Source organism: Aethalodelphis obliquidens, unplaced genomic scaffold (assembly GCF_003676395.1).
Source record: "Aethalodelphis obliquidens isolate GAN/ISIS:26980383/991018 unplaced genomic scaffold, ASM367639v1 scaffold13, whole genome shotgun sequence".
NCBI classification, from domain to species: Eukaryota; Metazoa; Chordata; class Mammalia; order Artiodactyla; family Delphinidae; genus Aethalodelphis; species Aethalodelphis obliquidens.
In genome coordinates this window covers 11,601,587-11,621,550 of record NW_020837957.1, presented here as the reverse complement: position 1 = coordinate 11,621,550, position 19,964 = coordinate 11,601,587, and the positions used below count along the sequence as shown (strand labels likewise).

General features: G+C 37.6%; 1 protein-coding gene across 1 annotated transcript in view; it reads left to right on the top strand.

Annotated features, from left to right (window-relative positions):
- ERICH3 (glutamate rich 3) overlaps window positions 1-19,964 on the top strand; it is a 113,952-nt gene that overhangs the window by 68,316 nt on the left and 25,672 nt on the right. Inside the window, exons 10-12 of the mRNA XM_027114089.1 lie at window positions 4,821-5,122; window positions 10,089-10,319; window positions 19,501-19,950. Coding sequence (XP_026969890.1) covers window positions 4,821-5,122; window positions 10,089-10,319; window positions 19,501-19,950 — 983 coding nt within the window. The remainder of the gene's footprint in view (window positions 1-4,820; window positions 5,123-10,088; window positions 10,320-19,500; window positions 19,951-19,964) is intronic.

Below are 19,964 nucleotides of genomic sequence, written 5' to 3'. Positions count from 1 at the left end.
ACTCTCATGCCCCTAATTTCAATCTCGGACATAAAAAAATACATGATAAAAGGTCAGTTTTGACTATTATTCATCAGTTTTCATATTGGACATTCTGTTTGTAGTCAGGAGATCTTCTTGCAGGCTTTGCTTAATTTTTTCCTGAAAGTACTCATGGAGAATTGACTCTGTGCCAAGCTAGAACATGGCAGTGAACCAACCAAAGAACCTGACCCATAGAGCGCCTTCTGACAGGGGAAGTGAAAATAATATACCAATAACCCCATGCCAATATACCAATAATACAACAACCAATTAATGTATATTAGATGGTAATATGCGTAATGAACGCAAAGCAGGGTAAGGGAGATATAAGGAATGAGGGGGCACAAGTGTCAGAAGGCAGTATTATTTTATGTAGGATGGTCAGTAAAGGCCTCTCTGATGTCTTTCGAGCAGAAACCAGAAAAAAATGTCTCCTTTTTCAAATAGGTTTTCAGGTAGAGGAAAAGCATATACCAAGGGTGTGAGACAGGATTATGCTTGGTGTATGTAAACTAGTGTGATCAGAGCAAAAGTGAGAAAGGGACAGTGATAGAAGATGTCACTGTCAGAGAGACAGTGGAGTCAAGTCATGTAGAGTCCTATGGTCATTGCAAAGACTTTGACTTTTATTCTGAGAGGGATGGGAAGCCTCTCAGGTAGGTTTAGAGCAATGGCCTGTCATGATCTGATAGTAGCTCCTATGGGAAAAATAAAATAGGGAGGGTGTGGGGAAGGGTGGAAACTACTTTAATCCAGAGGAGAGAGAGTGGTAGGAAGAGTTACAAGTGATTAGGTTCTAGACATATTTTGAAGGTAGGGTTTACAGGATTTATTGATGGATTGGATTCAGGGCATGAGATAAAGAGCAGAGTCAGAGATGATTGAAAAGTTTTTAACCTGAACAACTGGAAAGATGCCCAGTTAACATGGGGAAGACTATGGAAGGTGCAGCTTTGGGAGTGGAAGGAGGGGATTTTGGTTTTGGACACCCTGAGTTGGAGACGTCTATGAGATATGCGAGTAGAAATGTTGAGTAGGTGGTTGGATCTGTGAATCTGGGGTCTGGTGAGAGGTCCAGGCTGGAGATATATAAATTTGAGAATTGTTTACATATGGATGGCATTTAGAGTCATAAGATGGGATGAGACTGCTTAAGAATGGAATGCAGTAAGAGAAGATGCCTGAGTAATAAGCTCTGGTCACTTTAGTTCAAAGGTGAGGAAGATAAAGAGGAACCAGGAAAAACCTAGGAAGGAAGGCCAGTGATTAGACAGAAAACCCAGAGAAAGCAATGTCCTGGAAATGAACAAAATGTTTCAAGAATAAGACATAATCAACTGGGTCGAAGGTGTGGTTAGGTGAAGCAAAATGAAAATTCGGGATTGAGCATGATTATTTGGTCATGTGTTGGTTATTGGTGATCTCGGCACAAGTTGCTATTGTGGAGTGGTAGGAATGCAGGCTTGTTTGGAGTGGGTTTAAGAAATAATTGGAGAAGAGCTAAAGCCAGAGATGATGGATAGCTCTTATTAAAGAGTTTTGCTCTAAAGGATGGAAACTGGGTGGCAGCCAGGAGGGAGGATGTAGGGGCCCAAGGGGGCTTATTATATTTTAAGATGGGAGATATTATAATATGGTTATAAGCTGATAGATAGGGTTGATACCCTAGGGGGAACAAAAACACATTGATCAGGCGTGACATAGAGAGAGAAATTGCTGGGGCAAAGTGCTTGGGTAGACTAGAGGAGATGGGATATAGGGCTCAAATGGAGGTGTTAGCCTTAGATGAGAGGAAGCATTCTTCTGTAGTAACAGGAAGAAAGATGGCATATAGGGCAGAGAGAGATGCAAGTTGGTGGCTGTGTTGGGATCAACTGGAAGTTCTCTGCTGATTATTTCTATTTTCCAGTCAAAGAGTGATTGGAGCCTTAACTTCAGCTGATTATGAAGCTAAGAAAAAAATGAAAACCAGTGTCATATGAGAACTGTGCATTTTAGTTGAGGGTAATAGAACTTACTCTTAAACATCACAACCATTTTGTTATTATTATTTGAAAACTTCAAAGAAAGAAGCTAGAGAGAAGCAAGTGAAATCATATAAAGAATTGTACAGAAGCTAGTTAAGTGTTGAAAGGAGAGTAGATGCCATCCATCAGATTTTGGCACTGATTATTAAACCTCGATAGAAAGTGTTTAGGACCAAACATTTTATAGCTTGGATTTATACAGCAGTTCCCAAAGAGTGCAATGTGTTCACACATGGATGATTGTATACAAACTCATTAGCTTTCCTGGGAGTTAAACAAATGACTTGCCCACAAATGACTTGTCCACATATATGGAGAACACATATTTGACTTGGAACAGAAAAGCAACCTCAGGTAGGTCCTAAATATACCTAGGCATTCCTGATACATTGCCCTAGACCATTCACTGTCCCACTTGCTAGATGACTCTTTCACACCTCTTCTCTCGCTTAAGGAGGAAGGATTTAGAAATTTTTGGAGTTACCTGTTTAAGGTCCTTAGAAAACAAGAAAAGCTTAGCAGTGTTCACTTCCAAAGTATGGAGGTTCCAAACTTGTATCCATCCCTCAATCATGGGAACTCTTTGAAGAGTCATGGTAGTTACTTTCAGTTGCTAAAGTGAAACACAGGAAAAAGAATTGCGTAACCAAGAGAATGCAGATTGCTTTGAGCTTTAGTAATGAGAATCAACACCTCATATTATACTCAGAAGTCAAATAGGTAGTCAGTGAGGAGGAGAGCACAGATGTTATCCACTTTGTTTGCCTAATTCCCTTAAGCAGATGGGCAATAAAAAGTCTGTGCATGCAGTAGGGAGGCATTAAAGCCTCTACACAATCACAACATAAACTAAAAGTAACAGCATATCAGAGGCTCCAAATCAATGTATTTGGTGTTGCCATTGATAAGGGAAGAATAGCTTGAACAGAAGGAATGCTAGTAATCATAGTCTCTGAAGATTCATGACACCTTTATTCCAAGGAAAGCAGTGTGCTACGTATATCATCATTATAGTCAAGAAATAATTTATCATGCTTAATATGGCTGAGGTAAGTATGTTCTGATTATCCCATTTTTCACAGCCTGATAGTTACTTTGAGTGCATATCCTTTTAGCTTTATTTTATGGGGAGATAGTGAAAGGATAAGTGATATAACTAAGTTCTCATATTTACTTGTTGGGAGAATGAATTAAGATCAATTCCTATGCTATTGCTAGTCTAGGGATGGCTGAAATTCAGTGATATCTTCAGTTTAAGAAATTGCCATTGGACTTGATTCACGTAGAGGCAATTTTCAGATTTTACGTATTGTTTCTATTCTTCCTGGACTGGAAAGTCTTGACTGCATTCTGACCCCACTCTAATTGACCCAGTTCCCCAATAGTTGTGTGACATGTAGAGAAGGGAATGTGTGAAGTTCTAGAGGAGGAGTGGGGAGACTGGTAGCTGCCAGACACCTCTTTCAGGTCAGGGATTGTCTCCAGGCCTTGGTGAAAACTTCTCCACATTCTGTTAGTCTTTGTGAGGAGACTGTGAGCACGCCCTGGTGGTAAGCCCAGCAGTGTAACATTTGTCTGTGTAACTAGTCATCTGAGAAGGCTATACCTGTAATCTAATCATATGGGTGTACTTCAGTGGGAGGTGATGGGAGTCCAACAGTCCTGAGCTGAAAGCCAGCTTTATCACTAACCGGCTGGGTGAACTTGGGCAAGTCATGGAATCCTTGAAGCCTCAGTTTCCTCATTTGTAAAGTGATAATGATAGTTCTTAAGTTATTGGTCTGTAGGGGAATATATCATATAAGACCATGTATATAAAGTACCCAGTAAAGAGGTTGGCACAGAAGGAGTGCTGGATGCTCTTATTGTTATCATAGTCATCATTTTTATTAATGTATGTATTATAGTTATTGGAATTCCTATTTTGATATTAACTTGAGAGATAGGATAAAAGCTATAGATGAATTTATTAATGTTACTTTTGTTATAACTGATTTTTTAAAATATTTTTTAATGTCTTAAAACATTCAGATCATTTGCTGGCTCACCAGATTTGACTTAGAATGACTTTATGACCTCTATAGATTATTGCCATTTTCCAAAACAAAAGCTTATTGCCAGGAAAAATCACCAAAAGATTGTGGTACAGGTTTCAAAAGGCCATTCTAAAAGCAATAATGACAGTTCTGTTAAAATGAGCATTCAGGCTCCTGAAGTGTTTATTTAAAGGGCACAAAAATATTTAACTGATTGTGTTTCTTAAAAATTCAATCATAATTATTTAGAGTCAATTTTGTATGTAAGTCTTTTTGTTGTTGTCTTGTTGGAATAATAAATTATCAAAGACCGAATGACATCTTTCTTCTGATAATTTTTATCTCAGCTTCCTTTTATTGATAAACCTGAATGTTCTTTTATCACATAATTCTAATATGAGGACTTAAATTACCTATCTATCTATCTCTGTTATAAGGCCAAATATATACTTTAAGGCGCAAAGTTTAGTTTGAGACTATAATTCATTGTTGTTAAGTTGCTGTCTTTTCTTGTGTAATTACTGTGGGTAAAACTATTAAGAATTGTTGTGTTTACAAGATTTTGGTATTAATAAGGAGAAAGTAGTTTATTTTAATTAACTCTGTGTACTATGATAAATATGTGTCTTGTAACATTTCTTACTGGAATAAGAGAAGTGATCTAAAGATCTTTGCAGTTCCATTGTGCTATATATAAAGGTTAATCAACACTTTATGTTAATATTTTTTCTAGGTGCATTATTGCAATGGGCCTTGACAAAAAAACAACTTCACCAAAACCTAGGAAAGAAAAGAGTATTGAGAGAAGAGAGGGATTGATGAAGGGTGACGGGAAACTGAGGAAGGATAGAGAGTACCTGATACCAAGAAGGAGAGAGATGAATGGGAGCAAAACCTCAGCTTCAGCCATTTTTTCAGCTCAAGAACTACATACAGGGATCGGCGAAGTGAGAACTGCTGTCGAAGAAATGGAACATAAAGAAAAGCCAGGACAAGAAGTCTGGGAAGATGACCAAGAAAACATATTTAAATATGGTAATGAGTAACACTGGGTCCTTTTGCTGTTGCCTGGTGTGGTCGTTTTGTTTAAGACTTTACAATGTGATTATAAAAATTTGCAAAAATATCCATTAAATGTTGTTACTCAGTTTCGATCTTCAGGCAACTGTGTTGCAGGTGAGGAATCCCTGACCACCTTCTCAACCATTTTGCAAGGAGTTCTGTGTGGCCTGTCTTAGAGGAGGGCAGCCTAACTCCAGGGGGTTGGAGGTGCTTGGAGGGGAAGGCGGGAAAGGAGAGTTTGCGTCTGCGTGAGCCAGAGGCTCTGTTCACTTATGCAGGGAGAGACCATTTCACCAAACAGAATTTTGCCTGTTTTTTTCAGTATTTGATGTACTTGCTTTGGTGAAACTGATGCTTTGGCATCAGGTAGGAACAACCTATATGATTATATAGTGATAGAGTATTCTATAACTGAAAACATTTGATGTAGGCCTGGGGTCCTGGAGCTTGTCCGCATTTCTTGTTTTCTTGTTCTTCCCTTCCCTCCCCTCCTATCCCTTCCCCTCCCTTCCCCTCACTCTTCTCTCCTTCCTCTTCATCTTCTTCCTCTTCATCCTTCTCCTCTGCCTCTTTCTCCTCGTTTCTTTCCCCCCTCTAACTGCATACACATTTATATATATATATATATATCTCCTTACCTTATATATATATACATACCCTCACCTTTTGATGTAGTAGATATTATTACTCTCTCCATTTTAAGAAAATGAGGCTCAGACATACAGAGAGAAAGTAGCAGAACTAAATTTCATACTGTAGGAACGGAAAAACTTTTCCCTCTACCCATCTTAGGTTCATTAACTGTATCCTTGTAAATGAAACTGACAAAAGAGATTAAAAAGGGAAAACAAGCAAAAGTTTATTAGCAGGTGCATCGTGCATATGTACGGGAGCACTCAGCTGAGTAACTCAAAGGGGTGGTTAGAACTTGGGCTTATATGGTATCTTAATAAAAGAAAAATACATTTTTTCAAGAAGTGACAAGGCAAAGGAAAAGGACATTGAGCTTGCAGGGACAACAAATTGTGGGAAGGCAAATATTATGTGGAAACTAATGGCAGATAAGGGCTAGTTCTAGTGAAGTTTGTTATGTTGATTCCTCTGGTGCCATCTCTGGGCTGCTAAGGATCAGAGTTGTCCCCTATGATTAACTTTTGTCCTTGCTGGGGGAGAGGGGAGGGGAGACACCTTCAAAAATGTATGTCCTGCTTTTAGGGAAATGGGGGGAGGGCAGAGAGCTTCTCTTCTATTTACTACTTCTCAATTGCCTTCAGCTCAAAATAAACCTTATGCCCAAGTGGCATAGTTTGGGGTGGCATACTCTGCTACCCTTTAATTCTCAGGCTTGTCTAATTCCAAAGCCCAAACTTTCAAACACTGTACGTATAACCTCCTCTGCTGTACAAGCTATCCTTGATGTTACCTGGTTGTGGGTGATATATCCAAAGAATCAGAAAAGGGGAGCTGCCTGAGTGCCCCTCTTGCACCCAGGAGAGAAAGCCTGGATTAGAGGAGTGCTAGCCATTGGCTGGGATGAGTGTGGAAGGGCTGGTATCAGGAAAGGGGCATCTCCTAGGTCTCTTCTTCCTCACCTTCTCTAGTTGCCGCCCAACAGTTTCAGAAATCCAAGAAAATAATTACAGAGTTGTTACAGCATTGGACTTTTTATCTGTTTATTACTGAAATAATGTGACTATCTAAAAAAGATTTCCCTCCTAACACTTTGACCCAGCTTACCTCTCTCCATGATCCTTTCTAGTCTTTATTCTTATCTTAAACTGAAAATTTTACAATATCTGTAGATAACAATAGCAACAGCAGAGCAATTAACAAATGGGATGTGTTTCCGTGTTTTAACTTTCACAACATACAGGTATGTTTATTTAGGCCATGTTCAATTTCTGTATTTTTTTTCTTAAACCAACATGGCCTGTGCCATAAAGCATACTTTATGATTATTAAACAGCTTTTCCCAAGTTCTTCCTTCTGTGTTGGCTCCTTAATGGACTTTAAATGCCCATTTCCATTTAAGGAAAGAAGAAACAGCGGAGCAAGGTTTCAGCTCTCTGTAGAACAGCCGCTGATGGTCAGGGCAGCAAGCAGCCTGTGAGGAGGTCAGCGACGGAGAGCTGAGGAGGGATTGATGTTGACCTCGCGTTGACTTGCTTCCTCATTAGTGGGGATGGTAAACAACAAGCTAATTACCTTCTCTGGAAGAAGAAAGATGAGATGGGGAAACAGAAGAAATTATGAAAAGAGATACAGAAAGCATGCCACTAGTTCATTCATATTGAAAACATGAGTAGATGAGACAAAGGAGGTGTGCTTTGAGCTGTGATGCTAATGCAGTGTTCCTGGTTAATAGAAGGCTAATATTTAAATGTGATGATAGAACAAAGCTATGGCAGCCTTGAATTTCGTGTTTTGAGAGAAAACACTGAAGCTCCTGCCAAATAGGATTCAGGGATTGTTCTTGTGGTTCACTACATGGTCCTTCAGTTTTATGGTCTGCTTCAATAATATAACTGCGATTGTGTCCTAATTGTGGACACTTGTATGACTCTGATTTTAACCAGGTGCCTCCATTAAAGTGTATTGCTGTCGATAAAGCACATATTGTGTGTGATTGCTCCTATTCTATGACCAACTCTCTCCACCCCCAATCAATCATGATTACTACTAATCTCTAACGTTTATTAGGAGCCTACTGTCCTTGGCAATATACTAAGCATATTTTAGGGATTATTGCTTTTAATAGTCCCCATAGCATTGTGAGGCAGATACCACCCATATCATAGGTGAAGAAACTGAAGCTTAAAGATGTTGAGCAAATTGACAGGTCACACAGCTGTGCTTTAAGTGGTACTTGGACACATGACAGCCTGACTCCAGAACCCTCATATTTCACCACGCTGTAATACTGTTGATGGACTTGCAGCAATTTACTCATGTACTGTCTGGCCCCTGCTTATCTTGTGACCAGCAGCAAATATCTCTTGTTTCTAATGTGTTTCTCTCTGTGTGTGAATTCTGTGGCTAACTTCAACCACTCCTAGGAAGTCTTCCACAATCTCCAAATGACTTTCCACCCTTGTTTGACTCTATTCCACTTATTTGACACTATTGCACATAATTAATCATGAGTCCTATATAAAAATCTACAGCAATTGAGCCCAATAGTGTTAAAGCGAACATTACTGAGGGTCACGTATAAAAACTCTTCTAACATGAGTACAGTATTTCTTGTGTACCTACGTCTTATTTCCTCAACAAAAATTGGAGATTCCTTGATGGGCAGGGGTTGTGTTACTGTAATGTCTTTTATCTTGCAATTTTAGCCTCTTCCAAATAGAAGGGTCTCAATAAAGTCTTATTGATTGACAGCTGACTAAACCAAGTGAGAAGCTATCCCATTACTTGGCCTGAAATATTTGAATCAAAATATTTGTTTTTATTAGTATGTCTTGTTTCCATCATGCAATATAAACTAATTTTTTCAACTTCTTGCTTATTTTATAATTTTGTTCTACTGATTCACATTTCTCTTTCTCCATATTAAATCTCTTTCATGAAAACTTTCTCGTGGTGAGTTCTCTTTGTTTGCCTTTTTTCATTACAGTTTCTGATCTCACTTTTCTTCTCACATCGCCCTCATCCCTTCTCTGCATTAACAGAGCTTTCTTCATATGCACAGGGCATGCATTTCTAAATTAAGTTTCCTTCATTGTGGCAGAGTGGACAGCTCTCAAGTAATTACCCGAAAGGCCCCCACTGCTGGAGAAGAAGCCAGACTATCTAATAACTAAAACACACAAAATAGGGAAAACTTTATTTTTCCTGTAATTTTTATTTTAAAAGATAATTGTTTATTTGCTTAATTGGTTCTGCATGAAATCCTTTTGCTCTCTATCCTTGGCATGTTGTCACTTCAAGATTTTTAGTTTTTGGCAGAAGAAAAAGGGGAACAATTAAATATGAAAGGTGAAAAATTATAACCACAAGGGACAGATGGCGTTTATCTGATGTGACAGTTTCCTTTTTCTGCTACAGATGTGTTACACTTCTGAAGAAATGAAGCAAATTTATGACTGTGACAGGAATATTCTATTTTATAAGAATTTTTATCCTTGGAATGTAATTATTTTATTGATTGTAGGGATGAATAATGCATATGATTTCAGTTCTGGCCCAGATACAGAATCCTTCATAATGCCTTTTCTTGATGTCCATTTGGTTCTCTCAAAGAATGTGCTATTCACAATGTTACTTCTCAGGGCCTTTGGACTTGATTAATTGAATATTTTCCACTTCACTATTCATTAACTTGATATCCAAATCTTTTGAACATTCTTCCTATAAAATATGGCCTCACTGGGTCTCCAAATTAACTTTCATTATTATAATCCTGTTCTCTTCATTTTAAATTTATTTCTAATTTATTATTTTCTATCAAGTTCTTCTCTTGTCCATTTTGGTTATTGTAGATGATGATGTCCATTTGTAAATGAGCTTTTTGTTTGTTTGTTTTTTTGCGGTACGCGGGTCTCTCACTGTTGTGGCCTCTCCCGTTGTGGAGCACAGGCTCCGGACGCGCAGGATCAGCGGCCATGGCTCATGGGCCCAGCCGCTCCGCGGCATGTGGGATCTTCCCGGACCGGGGCGCAAACCTGTGTCCCCTGCATCGGCAGGTGGACTCTCAACCACTGTGCCACCAGGGAAGCCGCTGGAGTTTCATTTCTTTACTGCTCTTGTATATGTAACTGATTGCAATCTTTGATCATTTGCTATTAGTTTTCCATGTTCACTAACTGTGTGAAAAAGAAGTGAAGAAAAGCTTAGAGAGGAGAGGATAATGGAGTCAAAGTTCTCATTAAAATGAAATGGGTTAAGTATTAGGGATTCTATTTTCATTCTCATAGTGGAGCTTTTCTTTTCTCAGAATATGAAGAAGATTTCGAAGCAGATGAGGAGAAACAAGATGAGAAAGCTAATGAAGGACAGGCTGATGATCCAATGAATGGAATGCCAAAGTCACCCTCAGATGATGAAAAAGATCTTTCAGGTGCTGAAAAGGAGAGTGAAACCTCGTGGAAGGCATCAGATGCTGATGACAGTGTGAAAGATGAGGTTGATGGATGCTCTGAGAGTGAATTGGAAGAGGATAAACATGGCAAGTTGATTAGCTTATCATTTGACATAGGCTGTTTAGCAAGTATACTCACTACTTTTCTTTTCCTTATATTTAATGAGATAATCTTCTTTAAGAGACTGTTCAGAACCTGGTTCCCTAACCAAGGATGCTGATCAACCCCTCTCCAATAGATATCCAAATTATGGAGTCATTCTTCAATCCTTTCTCTTTCTTTAGTTTGCTGGGATTTTTCAGCAGGGTGTCACGTGAAGCTTGTAGTGACACATCTTCTATTTACGTAGAAAGTTACTACCCTTTTTTCATCTCAAACTATCTCCTCTTATATACACACACATATACACCATTTTTGTGGCTTTGGCAAAATGAAAAGTAGCTCCCATTCAATTAAAGGAAAAGTTGAAAATTCCTCCCTTATGTTCATGTTTTTTTCTTAACTTACCTGGAATGCAGATGCTGGCATATTAGTTTATGGAAGGATTATTGCTCTTGGCAAAGCTTACCCCTTATAATCTTCAAACCTAAAACGACTCTGAATGTTCACAGGGAAAATACAGAGCTTTTCGGGTAGATAAGAAACCCTCATTATCTGAGGCATATCTTAAATATTTAAGACCTTTTTAAACACCTTAAATTACCAAAATAATGTCCAAAGAAGGAAAACATTTCTGGCTTTGTCCCATGAAAGGGTTTGGCCAAGGCTATGTGGGTCTTAGTAAATAAAATATCTTCCCTGGTACATTCTGGGCATTTATCGGTGATAATAATAACCCTGTCTTATATTTAAGTATGTGTATGTCTTTGTAGTTTGCTTTAGACTAGAGAATGAGGTAACATTATGATGACTTTTTGAATTGCTGTCAATTTTCGTCATTCTTTTCACCTCTCAAACTTATTTCTGTATAAGATCTCAAAGTTTTGAATTCAAGGAATACATAGGGATTATACAAAATAAGAGTAAATTAAGTAATAATCACAAGAACAAATATTTAGTTTGTAGTTCTATTCTGTTCAAGAATGAATTCAAGCAAACCTATTCTAAAATTTCATGCAGACATATGCAAGACAATAAAATAAAGAACAGAAATTATTTAGAGTAAGAAAGAAGATAATTTTACTAGGAACTGCACATGAGACCATGACTATGCTTGAACTAAAAATTTAATCCTGAACTTCCTGACAGAGTAAAGAGTGAAGCACAATGTGAAAAATGAGAGTGATTTTAACTTGCAATATATTTGAAAACAAGTTTTGCTGCCATTTTATTATAGTTGAAAGAACTACTCTGTATTAATGATCTAGCATTGAAAAATTTTTGTAAAGTCTTAAATTAGGCCTTTTCTTTAATTTCTCAATAGTTACGTTTTATGTTTCTAGGCATGCCGAAACATAGCTTTTTTCCCTCATTTTGAATATGAATATTGGATTTAAGTTTATATTCCTATATGACATAGAAAAAGTTTAAGAATTCTATGGAAAAGTGATGTCACCTGAATCAAATTTTAAAGAAACTATACAAGTGACTTGGACCTGGAAAAAGATTGAAAGTGTGTTTGCATATAAATATAACCGGTTCAGAACAAAGAAGGACTCAGTTTTTAATTTATTCAATAATGGTGGTGAATTATCAAATATTGATTTCACAAAGGGTCAGTACATTATTTCAACATATGGTAATCTGGGGATTATTTTTGTACTGCATAATCAACTTGCTTTCTTGGGATCAAATGGATTTTTTTCCAAGATAGAGTAATTTTTTCTGTTTAAGCAGACAAGGATGTAGGCAGTACTTGAATCTTACTTCAAGGGAAGGCTTTAATCATTTAGACCTGTAATTATTGAATAACTGATAGTGATGGGTCATTAACACTGAATACTACTTGCATTTAAATAACTGGAATCTTATGTTTAAAAAGGTATCCTATAGGTATTGTTCATTAAGACTATTTTGTGCTAAGTGCTGTGCTAAATATTTTACATGAATTATCTGATTTACTTCAAAAAACCTTAAAAAAAAGCAGGTACTTTTAATCTCCATTTCACTAGTAAAGAAACGTGGAAATGATGAGACTGAGTAACTCACACAGCCAGAAACTGGTGGAGCCAAGACGCAAAATTCAGAGCCTGGATTTTGGAAAAAAACAATATAACATTTCTCCAAATCAGCCAATGTCCACTTATCTAAAATTAAAGCAAGTCCCCCCAGTAAAAGGATTTTGTTTCCTTAAGAATGTACATTTTAGAGGCATTTACCTTGAGCTCTTCATCTTATCCTATTTTTTAGCCTCTGTTTTTTGTTTTACTTTTAAACGGAGGAAATTAAAATGGACATTTTCTAATTTTACCCAAATTTACCTCTCTCCTTCCTGGATTGACTCCCCCAATCCACTTCCAGGCCTTTTGCTTGTTTCCAATTCATCCCCTTCCTCTTCCATGAGACTCTCCTACTTCGGCAGCCTTCACTGAGCTCTTTATTTTATGAAACTCTATCATTCAGTAGTTGATTTTTCACTCATTGTTTCATGTGTATTAAATTTTGCCCCTCAAGCTAATTTAATAACACACAAATTAATTATACTACAAAAGCTAGGACTGTATGTTGTCTTTGTTATTCCTCACAGAGGTAATTTCCTAAAGATACTTTGTGAATATTAAGCAGTTACTTGATTAACACCAAGAATACTAAAATACTTTTGTTAGTGCCACGATATCTAGTTACATTTATACTATATGATTATTACTGGAATTTTATTAAAAACATTGTATAGAGTTAGCTGCATTATGTAGATATAGAACATATAATATTTTAAATAGATGTGTAATGAAAGCTATCAGAACATATAAAATCTAGTCCACAATGTTGGGAGATTTAAGAGCCAAAAATTAAACTGGCTAACTATTTTATTTTGTTTTTTCAATAAGGATGTTATTAAATAATACTTTTAAAGAGCTCCTTTGCATCCTCAGTATTTACATTAAAACTCTGCCATTATTCTGAAGTAAAATTTCATTGCTTACTACTGTTTCTTTCCTCCACCACCAGGCTCCTTTATTTTCCAACCCTTTATTTTGATAACCTGACCCTGTGTTATTCAAAAACATGCTTTGTAGCATGAGGAGTATCAGAATTAGATATTTCATCCAGCAAACAAGAAATGTGCTTTAAAAATGATAATGACATGATAGATTCCTTGGAACAATCTATTGAAAAGCCAGAAAGCACTTCATCTTCAAAAGTGTAAGAGGCATATTGTGACCACTGAATCCTAGACACTGGTACATCCTTTTTATTGACATGATTAAGAATCTCGCTGTTAGTGTTTGGATGTGTTTCATTTGAACCTGCCTGCACCTGTTCCCAGAGGGCAAACAATTGCCCGGGCTGTCACTCTTGTGACAAGTCGGCCCCATTTAAACTGCCAGTGAGCAATTGCATCGGCCCGCCTTGATGAATACACTGTGCTGAGCAGCCTGCAAGTGATGGAGTGCCAGGGACTGCATGCCCACTAACAGAGGACCCTGCTTTAGGAATGATGTGTGAGACTTCCCATCGTTTAAAAAGAATGACAGATTCCTTTTCTCTGTGTTTGTGTTGGCAACCCCAGGAGCTAATTCACCAGTTGAAAATATATTGTCATAGATGAATGTTATAAAGTTGAGGGGAAAAGTGTCATGTTGCTGAGAATACACTTTTAGGGACAGTTTGGATGATAGTACCTATGAGTAAGAGGTAAAGACTAAGTAGCTCCTTGTGAGAAAGAGAACGGGGGGATGGGGAGAGAGAGGGAGAGAGAGAGAGAGAGAGAGAGGGAGAGAGAGAGAATCTGTTCCCAGAATACAAAGAAAAGAACATAAGAATTAAAGTGAAATTTTTTTCTAGTAAGAAAGATAGTATTTTACTTGTGCTATTTTTCAGTCTGTTGAATAAGTAGGCCTTAAAGACTTTGAAAATCTCAGAATCACAAAAATATTCTGTTTACTTGATTTACTGACTTCCAGTATCTCACTCTTCCTTTCTGGGCCTGACTATGGGCTTGAAGGGATGCATATGAGGGAAGCCTGCTCCTTCTGTGTTGAAATTGTACATGCTATGAGACCACGCTCTGTGGACTTCAGTGTCACTTGACTCCTCCTCGGACCAGAGAGGGTTAGGGGAAGATTGTAGGCAACTTTTGGCTAGAATCTATGTCTGTGATGTTTTGCATGATTAGTCACATTTTAATTTTTCTTAATTGTAAGAATTCCTCAATTCATCTTCACTTTTGGATTGTTGAAGTAGGAAGTCATGGCTTTCAGGTGAATACTTAAATGCAGCATCATCTTTTAGTTCACATAAAATACTTTTCTATGAGGTATTTCTCTACAGTTTTGAATCTGCCCTGTACATAGTGATGGCACTCCTGAGGCACTCAATAAAATCTTGTGAAATGCATGGCTGGTTGACTAGATTAATGGACAAATGTAAAAAGATTTAAGCAGCAAAATGTGATACATGATTTGATTATATTCTTGGTATTTTAAGTATTTAGAAAATCCAGTTAAACGTAAATAAGGAGGAACTTTTAAGCTTTCTTCTTCTCCTCCTGCATTTACTTTAGATATGTATATATATATACAAAGTAATGTATATATTTGTCTCATTGGTAAATTGATAATGAGTTACCAGTATGAGGACATATGTTCTCCCTTACACCAAATAACTAGTTACTGTTCATGGATGGAATTCAGTGATTTCTGCTTCTATTGTCATTAAGCATACACTCATTTGATGATATTTATTGAATACAAAGCACTTGTCTAATCAGGTATTATTGTACATGAAAATATTGACCAAACCACAGTATCTAATATAAATATGAACAGATTTTAGTGAACTCATGAGTATAATCTACAACTGTTAATATAAGGAATAGTAGGACATAAAAATTCATATGTCAAGGCTAATTTGAAGAAAATAGGTGTGACACTTATGCAGATTTTTCTGTGAAACCTTGGACCAAGGAATTGGGAAAGAGACATAATTTGTGTTAGAACTCAGAGCAGTATTGGGTCCACTGGGTTGAGATACATGGTGTGTTATTGGAGTGATCTAAATTTTTAACTGAATTTTCATATTTGAGTTTGTGAACTTAAATCGAGGTGTCACTATGGGCTTCAAGCTAGTAAGCTAAAAACAAAGTAGTTAAAATCAGGACATTAGTGGAGGAAATAATGAATTTAAACTGTAGTAAAACAATGCATCATGCTAGTGGGTGAAGGAATGATTGAAAACTGAGGTCAGGACTTGTCACTGGTTCAAAACAAACTACGTAGCTATGGATCTCAATAAGAGTACAACAGCTTCTGAGAGAGCTACCCATGGTCACTGTTAAGAGAATGAACAAATACCTTAATAAATATGTGTAGTTGATTTATTGTACTCATGCCAAAGGAAGCAATGTCTGTCTAGAGTGTGTAATCTCTATGGAAGCAGGGATCTGGCCTGCTTTTTACTCCATTGTGTCCTCAATACCAGAACATTGCCTGAAACATAGGATGTGCTCAATGTGCATTTAGTGAATGAATGAATCTCTGTAAGTGGCTAGGAAGATGGAGGACAACTCAGGACCTCAGTTACGGAGAGAGAGCAGAGTTCATCCTGAATTTGCTGGACTGGTCCTGACTATGGATGTGTGTGTGTGTGGTTGGTACCTTTGGTCAGGTGTATATCAAATTGACTAGGCAGGCAGTGCAAACAGTGGAGATTACTGATACATATATAGTAGAATATGTAAAACTATTTTCCATTTGTCATCCTGGAGTGGTAACAATGGAAATCTAGCTAAGAGAAGCAATAGTGGGTTCATGACAGTGGGTGCCCTCTGTTTGAAGGCCTTTTGGCAGATAGAGTGGTCTTGGTTTTAATACAATGGGTCATTACAAAAGAAGTATTTTACAAAAATTGCTCCTTTATAGCTAATGGACGTTGGGTATTATTTAACTTCCGTGGGCCTTACTTTCTAGATCTAGAAAAAGAAGATAACTAACTACTCCATGGGATTAAATGAGATGTTTGTAAAGTGCTTACCTCAGTGCTTGGTACAGAGTAGGTGCATAATCATGATCAGGTTTTATTTTTTTCCTCAATAAGTGGTAACTGTGACTACTATGCTTAATGTGATATACAGGGTGAAATCACAAGAAAGAAATTTATTAGAATATACTTATCATGTATGATATCAGAGAGAGAAGAAGACTGAAAATCATAAGCAATGATTATTTGATTTGGTGAGATTAATTTTTATCAGGTAATTTCTGCAATGATTTATGGAGAGCAATAATTGGAATTGATTCCCATTTTACAGCCAAGAAAACAGAGCCTTAGAGAAGTTAAGTAGCATAACCAAAGTCAAAGCTAATGAGTAGCTTAGTCATGATTGGAACACCTAAGTTTGTCTTACAGAAAAACATAGTATTTTCTCTCAAGTTCGTGTTGCGTGAAATAGTAGTGATGGAAAAGAAGGAATAGTTATCAATGAACAGTTATGATGACATGAAAAGAGAAAACAGTGAAGGATTGGGGACTGATTGAATGTGGAAAGAGAAAAGTCAGAGATCCTACTTAGGGTGTAGAACCATGGCACCAAACACACTGGCTTTGGCCAAGGACTCAGGCAGTGGGTGCAGATCAGGTCCCTACCATGAAGACCAAGGGCAGATTCTTAGCATCAGTACCTGGAGGGAGCACTGGAGAGATAAATGGAATTTGGTAGGAGGCAGAGCTGTTTCCTAACATACCTCCAAGACAACTTTTTCCCTCCTAATGAAAAACAAAAATTACAATTTACATATCGGCCCTAAAATTCCTTTATATAAAACGTTCCTTTATATAAAAGTTTTCACATAAAAACTTTATTTCTAAGAGAATATATAAAATTAGTGTAGAAAATCCCATTCCATGGCCCTAAAGCATTTTGAGCTTTTTTGTAGGCACAGCCTGGCCCCAGTGTCTGTATGAAAATGAGAGTGAGAAATGAGAGTGAAATGAAATTATACAGGGAGGTTAGAGAGAAATTTGAAAACTGAAATGAGTTTCTATGGGAGGTCAGGTAGCCTTGCCACTCAGCGGCCATTCATTCACCTGATCTTTCTTAAGGACTGACTCAAAATTGAACCAGAGCATGTTTCAGCCTTTGAAATAAAATAATACAATTAATAGAAGCTGCTAAAGAAAGAGGAGCACTCATTTTTTAAATTATGTGAACAACTCTCAGAGCCAAAAGTGAGAGTCCTGGTGTCAACATTCAAATGGTGTCAACATTCAGATATTTTTGGACGTGCAGAACCATTATAACATTGTATCCTAGCTAATTGTGCAATTAATGAAAACCACTGATCAAACAAACCACTAGCACACTGGGAGTTGTTTTTCTTTTTTAAAAAACAAATGTGAGATGCTTAAGAGAGGGGGAAATCATAGTCCCTGAAATTTCTGAACTAGTACAAATAAGATAGAGAACGACTGTCCTTGATCTGTACGTTCCCCACCGAGAGACAGCACATCCAGATCTTATACAATGGAGATAAAGAATGAGTGGCTGAAGTATGTGATTCCTTTAAGAAACAGTGGTCATCTGGTGCCTGTCAAGGTAGTTGGAAGATAAGAACAAATGGAATTGTACTTAAGGGGTTCTGTTGCTTAAAGGCTTTTTGGAGTTTATTTTTTACTGCTGTGTAGAATCTCTCACATCTTTGTGGGAACTCAGTATGTCTCAGTGACTATACTTAAAATGCTAAGCCCTGTCATGGAGAGCCATTGGGTCTAGAGGGAAGAGGATAAGAGTAAAGACAGGTATTTCTTCCCTTAAACTCTGCCTCAGCTGCTACAGCCATCTGGGTAGCTGACAAGCAGAAAGAAACATAAACAGAAAAAAGAATCAGGAGCACACAGAGAGGAGCAAACAAGAAAGCTAAGCAGCTTGTAAGTATGGGCTATTTCATTTGAAAAATATATTCTATAAAAAAGTTATAAACACAGGTCTATTTGGTTAAAAAAAATGAAAGGCAAGTTTGTATTTTTCTGGCCCAAGGCAGTGCATCTTCCTTACAGAGTCAGTGTGTGTGTGTTACTTTCTTGGAGATTTTAAAAAGTTTTTGTGGGTAATAAATACGCAACCATTTTTGGCTCTGGTAAGTTTCCAGACTGCATGTCTGTAGCATCACATCAATGTACTGCATAGATAGCCTAGAATCTCTTTTGCCGATCCTGTATGCCCATCTCCAGCTTCTGCATCCTCTGTCTTCTTCAGAGGACAGCCCTGGGCTACTGGGTTTGCTTCACCCTCAGGCACAAAGAGCAAGGGAGTGCCAAGAGTTCATGTTCCCCCTAGGGTGGCCTGTAGCTATGTCTGACTGGAGCAGAGTATGGAAGCCCAGCTCCCTCCTCAAGGGAAGAAAAATTCTAATATAATTTAGACTTCAGAGGTTCCCATGGGATCAGGCTGAGGCTGAGATGTTGCTTGAAATAGCTCTCTTGATTGACTTCTTCCCTTCTCTGCCCTGCTTTACCCACACCCAGAAGAGTTTCTCTTGGAGCATATTTTTAATACATCACTGGAACTTGAGTCCTCATCTCAGTGTCTGCTTCTGGGGAACCCATAAAAAAGACCAGATCTCACACACACACACACACACACATGCACACAGACACACACACACAAGCATTATCTCAAAGTATTAAGTATCTAGGTATTATGCAAATGCATAGATATTCTTACCATACCGAGCTACCAGGGTGTACCAGTATGGCGGGTGTTACAGTAGATAAAAATGTAAACTTTATGCACAGAGAATACTGTGGATACATCCAAGATGATAATGAGATAAGTGCTCTTGCTGAACAAGTGAAAGATTATTCAATTTCTTCTGTAACAAAATAGATACTAACAAAGGTTTTCCAGTGAAATGGCTTTCAACAAATAAACAAATACAATTGGTTTTCAGTTAAATATGACTTCGTACTGAAAATTGTATAGACTCACAGATTACATAGGTCTTTCTTTATCATGACGATTATGTGGGCTATATGGGGAAAGGGTATCAAATCTACTAAACTATATTAAAAATTTTAGTATGATTAATTACTAGCATAATTCCCACAATTATTATTATTAAATTTCCCTTTATGGACAAGCAATGATGTTGTCATTTTTAATTTTTGTAGATATAAGATCTGCTTCATCAACCTCATCCAAAAGTCACCCATATTCTAGTTGCAGTGAGGATGAATCTGCACTGGGGGACAGGGAAGCCCACGCTGAGAACAGTCCAAATGAAAGTGTCCGAAGTCCATCTTCCCAGGAGTTGAGTGAAAATGATGAGCCAGGAAAAACCCACCTTCCACTTGAGAATTCTCTAGAAATCGAAACTGAAGACCAAGAAATAATAAAAGTAGATGTGGAGACCAAGCCTCTGCCAATAGAGGAAAACTTGGAGAATGTTCTTGAAGAAGAAGCAGAGAAAGGAACCCGAGTGATTGCAGAGGGCTTATCTGAGAAGTCCAGGGAACATGTTTCCAAGGAAGACAAGGAAAAGAGTAAGAGTAACCTTTGGGAAGGAAGCGCTGCTAAGGTGAAGGACAAAAAGGCAGGTCCCCGTAGGATGGATAAAGGTGGTAAGTATGACCAT